Consider the following 6,107-nt stretch of genomic DNA (forward strand, 5'->3'; position numbering starts at 1 on the left):
CGTGTTCTTTAGCTGAAGCCCCATTCATCAAGAAAGACAAAGGAATTATCAACTAAGAGCAGGGGTAACATGCACTATTGCTCCTTAAGCATTGACCCTTGTGAGGGAATACTGGGAAGAAGGAAGTTTTGGTAAACTCTTGCCTCAAACACTGCTCTGTTGTTGGTAAGTAGCTGCAGCTGCAGTAGGCTCTGATCCAGTGTGGTCCAGCCACTGAAACTGGGAACATAAAAAAATTAACTAGGTTTTTTTTTTTCTAAAAAGAGAAGGGACAGATTCAATAGGCAAGAAGTTGAAGTAAAACTCAGAGAATTGTCATATGCAATTACGAAGATAGTACATGATGGGAAATAAAATGCTGAGCTTCCCATCTTAGCTAGCAGCATTTGAGACCATACAATCCTGCTTTGGCTCCATTTTCTGAAGTAAATTGTGGGATAGTCTCTGCAGTAAATAGGGAGTTAGCCTACTGTGACACAAAAAGACATGAGTTCCAGACTTGGCAGCTAGATACATCACATCCTGGGCAAAAAAGTGAAGATTTCATAATCATCTGAATTGCACAACTTCTGGTGGTTTTCTCATAGCTCGCCCTTTCATTGAAAGAAAATGTTTTTATTTTTTCTTTCCTAAAAACATAATACGCAGTGTAAACCACTGTAGTGCCAATCCCTTCACCCAGATTTATTTTAAAATGTCTTTTGCCAACTGCAGATACAGGGAAAATAACTGTGGTGTCTCAGTTAACATATCAGTTATAGCAAGCTTGTGAGAGAATGTGGAAATTGGGGGAAATTCCAGTTTTACTAAGCAGGTAGGAAAAACCATAACTGAAGGCAAGGTACTTTTGAAAACTCTTGCTTACTCCTCTCCTCTTTTTGCAAAAAAAGCTCTTTCTCCACCCTTCAAAATACTATTTTCTACCACAGTCACTACAGCAAATATTTTTCCTGTTCACCTCAGCTATTTTTTGTTGTTTCAAGTTCTCTTCCTTTGTAGCAACTGCCATTAAAGACAGATAGATGGTGCCTTGGAAGATGGCAGTAAGCAATCTCAGAGGTTTTACTAGTGCCTATTGTCACAAAGATCCAGCTAACAGTAAAGTCAAAGTCTGTATATGTCAGATATAGCTTCAGAAACTTCTGTTTTTGCTGTTTCCTCCTCTGGCCTTACCACCAGTTCCCATTCTTTTCTAACTCCATGGTGATCTGAGAGCCAGCCCAGAAGAAAATTAACTCCTTTTTTAAAAAAAAAAAAAAGTTAAATGTCCTTTTGTCAATGTAGCTTTTTGAACCGACTCTCTTTTTGCAGTCAGATGACTGCAAGCGCTGACATGAGGGGTGCTGAGTATAGAGCTGGAGAGGACAAATAGTAGGATCCTGGCAATGCCGGTACAGATTAGCTTAAAAGTTATGTTGCAATCTTATGTTCCTGCTTGAAGTCCTCTGAATGAAATGTCTAAAACAGTTTAACTTAAACTAAACACTCTATCTTTTTCCCTTTCTGGGGCTATGCAGTGTTATCTAAGCAAAGGCTCCAGCTGGGCTTGAAGAAGACTTGTTAAAAATGTACAGCCATATTTTGATTAGCTGAAGAAGAAACTTCTTAGAGCAATAGAACTAGGAGAGTATTAACATACCTACATGGATTTATTTTGCTGTGTTATGCACTTGGAACATATTTGGGAAAAAGATGAGGCTGTGCAGTTTACCTTTTAAAGAAAAATAACAGAGGTTATGAATTCTGTAAGAAACATCAAGCAAAACAAGCTGATGTACTCTGTACCATATGTTCAGTCACCAGTGAATCACATCCCATATTAATAAAAATAGTCAGAGGTGGCCAGCACTACTAACACAACTGTTCTCTGGTTAATTAGAGACAATGGTGAAAATAATTGCTATTTTGGTGGATAACACAGTGCTTCCTAGAGTAAATTCAGCAGGTTATTTCACCAAGTCAATTATGGGAGATAAGATTTATAAAGAGAGGGTAAAGGTAGATATATTCAATCCATTTGAAAAATGTACACTCTATTTTATGTATTTTGAACATATGTTACTAATTATATTAAAATAAAATTAGTCAGATAGAATGCAGTAGACAAAAGGGCTATAATTGTGTTTTAAAGAGTCTCATGAAGATTCCTTCAGGTTAGGTGAATCCCTAGGGTCCAAGCAGCCTGTTTTATTCTGCTCTTCTGATATTTATTAGCATATGACTGTGCCAAGACATAGGCAGGATGCTTCTGCAACAAAGTCTAACCAGGTATACTAAAGCATTTTTAAAATAATTGTCTGCATGCTTCACTCACACTCTTAAACAGATAGATACTGATGCAGTAGATTGCACTACACAGAATCATTTAGCTTGTCTCCAGCCTGGAGCTTAGAGGGAAGCTCGCTTCCAAAACAAAGAATTCTAGGAAAGTTTTTAGGGGAAATAATGGTACTTAAGAATCTGGACCAAAATGCTGTATGTTTTTACCCTCTGGAGATATGTTCTATTTCAATTCAACTCAGCTGCCTTCATCATGATTTACTGACAAAGAACAACTCTGTGAAAGTGACCACAATATGCTTTAAAACATTGGCAGCAGCAAAAAAAAAAAAGTAAAAAAAGTAATTATGATTGTGGTCAACTCCGAAAAGAAGAACTACTAAAAATAATGAAACCTGTTAAAAATATGCTAAAAAGGGTAGCTAAAAGATGGTAAAAACCTGGCCAAAAGAGTTAAAACTCTGCCAGCAGCATGAGCACAATTTAGAGACTATACTGAAGGTAAAAAGGATATGCATACTTCCTGTCATGAAAGATTTGAGAAAAGCAAAAGGAAGCCAGCATGGCTAAACAACAGTGCAAGAAAGATTAGTAAATGCAAGATGGCAAGTTTGAAAACATTGAAGTGGTGTCCAAATATGGAAACTAGAGAGGATGAAACTTTGGCAGGTTAAATATAAAAACACAGTAAGGCAAACCAGAAGACCACTTGAAGAAAGTTTGCAAAAAACAACAATAATTATTTTTTAAAAGATATCGGGCACAGGAAGTCTGTCAGGGAGTCCAAAGACCCAGCAGATATTCAGAGGATAAAAGGAGCACTCAGGGAAGACAGGGCCATAAAAAAGAAACAAAATTAATCCTCTATTTTTGTGTTCACTGTGGATGCACATGAAAAGGCTCTCAGGCCAGAAACCTTCTTTACCAGGAACTCATTACAAGAGCTGACTCAAATTTAAGTGTTGGTAGAAGAGGCTATGGAAGAAATAGATAAAATGAATGATAACAGCCAGGACCAGATGTAATTCACCAAGAAACTCAAAGATAAAGTAGCTCAGCTTGTAAGTGTGATGTGCAACCTTTGAATTAGAAGTGCCTGAGTGCCTGTGGACTGGAAGGGCGCAGATGTGATGCCAGTTTTTAAAATGGGTTCCAGGACAGACCCAATGAGCTAGGGACTAGTAAGCTTATCATCTGCACTGGACAAATTGGTAGTAATTACAGCAAAGAACAGATTCAGCAGACACGCGAACAAATACAATATACTGCAGAAGAGCTCAAGGCATTATTGGAAGGGAGGCTTTGCCTTACAAACCTCCTGGCATTCTTTGAAGGAGACAAAAAGCTTGTTCGTAGGGGACATACAGCTTGTGCTGGTTTTGGCTGGGGTAGAGCTAACTTCCTTCATAGTAGCTAGTATGGGGCTACGTTTTGGATTTATGCTGAAAATGGTGTTGATAACACAGGGATGTTTTCGTTAACGCTGAGCAGTGCTTACACAGAGTCAAGGCTTTTTCCCCCATCCTGCTCACGTGGGGAGTGAGCAAGCAGCTGTGTGCTGCTCAGTTGCCGGCGGGAGTTAAACCACGACAGACCTTTTTGGCGCTCAACGTGGGGCTCGTAGGGTTTGAGATAATTACAGATTAACCAGAGCATATTAGAAGGTATTTATATCTGTTAACAGCTGTGGGTCACGATATTGATTAATTTGTTCTCGATATCAGTTTATCTGCGCCATGCTGATTTTTTTGCTGTACACGTTAAAGATTGATGTTGGTTTTTGCAGTTTGTTGTGGTCTGCAGTGATTAGTGATGTTTTGCCTGGGAGATTTGCTATTAAAACACTGACCTTGAGCTTAATATGGTATTTAGGCTCTATACTGAAGCCATTACTGTACTTTGGATACCATCTCATGGAGATAATTAACAATTATACTTCTTTCTCTGAGAGGTTTTTTGTGGAGGAAATACAGAATGGCACCTTCACTACCATCTTCTGTGATGTTTTCTCCCTCGTTACAATAACTTCTCAGTATCTTGAGCATCCTTGGGTAGTTAAAATACTTCTATTTGTATTTCTTAGGAATATTGCTTCGGTTTTGTCTAAGGTTCACCAGCAATTTAGGAATATGACCCAGGCTCTGTGAGAGTATGGTCATGGGTGGCATGGCATGTGGGACAATATGGACAGGTATCTAGAGAACTTCTCACCTCCAATGGTCTGGAACTTCACTCATGAACAACTACAGGATCCTGATTAAAAGACAGAATGCTTGAAAAAAAAATGCCATGGCTATTCCAAAGAGGCACAACTTACCACACTCTTCTGGGCCCTGGCCAGCAACTACCAAACACTGTTCGATATTATGCAGCACCCTCAGGGAGAAGAGAGGGAAAAACATACCAACAGACATTATGGCTAAACCAGACACTATATCAGTCACCCCTATAACTAAAAAGAAACAATGGAAGCTGAAGTCAGCTCGTTTAGTAAGGGATGAAGAAGCTTCTCCTAAGAGGGAGCAGGAGAAAGAATCAGGAGAGGCAGCCTGTTCTGCAGCAGAGCAGTCACAAGAACAGGAAGAGGAAGAGACTGAAATCATAAATGAGACAGAAACCACCCGATCCCTATCCCTAAGTGAGCTGCGAGATATGTGAAAAGATTTTAGCCGTCAACCAGGGGAGCTAATTCTCAGCTGGTTACTCCAATGCTGGGATATTGGGGCCAGTAATCAGGAATTAGAGGATAAGGAAGCCCAGCAGCTAAGATCTCTTGTTAAGGGTAAGGCCATTCACAAAGGGATTGGAAAAAAGGCAGGAGTCCTCAGTCTTTGGTGGCGACTCCTGTCAAGTGTGAAGGACAGGTATCCCTTCAAGGAAGATCTTGCAAATTCCCGAAGCCAATAGACCAACATTGAGGAAAGTATCCAGTATCTGAGGGAATTAGCCATGTTGCAGGTGATCTATAACAACCTGGATGACAACCAGGCATCCAAAGACCCGGATGAAATCCGGTGCATGCGGTCCATGTGGCGAAAGTTTGTACAAAATGCACCAACATCACACACCCACACTCTGGCGATAATGAGCTGGACAGACATGGAGGCACCAACTGCAGATGACTGGCCAGACAACTCCAAGAATAGAAAGGTAATCTCGCTTCCTCCATGTGGGCCTGTGTCTTGGCTGTGGACAGACTGACCCAAAAAATGTCCGAGCAAGCCGAGAAAGGTAAGCCTTCCTCATGCATTCCAACCAAGGCATCAGCTATTAAGAGTCAGCCTTTTTCTATTCAAGGGAAAGGGTATCGGTGGCACACACCACTTGCAAGCCTGTGGTTCTTCCTGCGTGACCAGGGGGAGGACATGAGGAAGTGGGATGGTGAACCCACCTGGAGACTAGAAGCTTGGATACAGGAACTGCAAGGAAAAACAACAGCCAAAAAGCATCCAACCAGGAAAATTACTGCTCCAGTTGGGCAAAGTAGAAGGGCTGATCATACTTTTGACCCTGATGAAGGGACTTCTGTTTTGCAGTTACAAAAATCAAGTAATGAAGACTCTGGCCAGGACTAGAGGGGCCCTGCCTTCAGCCAGGCAGCGGAAAGGGACAACCAGGCTTACTGGACTGTGCGGATTCGACGGCCTGGCACATCAGCCCCACGGAGTATAAAGTTCTAGTGGACACCGGTGCACAGTGTACTCTAATACCATCAGATTACAAAGGGGCAGAATCCATCTGTATTTCTGGAATGACGGGAGGATCCCAAGAACCATCTGTGTTGGAGGTTGAGGTAAGCCTAACTGGGAATGAGTGGCAAAAGCATC

General features: G+C 41.0%; 1 protein-coding gene across 1 annotated transcript in view; it reads left to right on the forward strand.

Moving 5' to 3' along the window:
* Positions 1 to 6,031: 6,031 nt before the first annotated feature.
* KITLG (KIT ligand) overlaps positions 6,032 to 6,107 on the forward strand; it is an 81,188-nt gene continuing 81,112 nt past the window's right edge. Inside the window, exon 1 of the mRNA XM_009321367.1 lies at positions 6,032 to 6,073. Within this exon, the coding sequence (XP_009319642.1) occupies positions 6,032 to 6,073 (42 nt within the window). The remainder of the gene's footprint in view (positions 6,074 to 6,107) is intronic.

Source organism: Pygoscelis adeliae, unplaced genomic scaffold (genome assembly GCF_000699105.1).
Source record: "Pygoscelis adeliae isolate BGI_AS28 unplaced genomic scaffold, ASM69910v1 Scaffold232, whole genome shotgun sequence".
NCBI classification, from domain to species: domain Eukaryota; kingdom Metazoa; phylum Chordata; class Aves; order Sphenisciformes; family Spheniscidae; genus Pygoscelis; species Pygoscelis adeliae.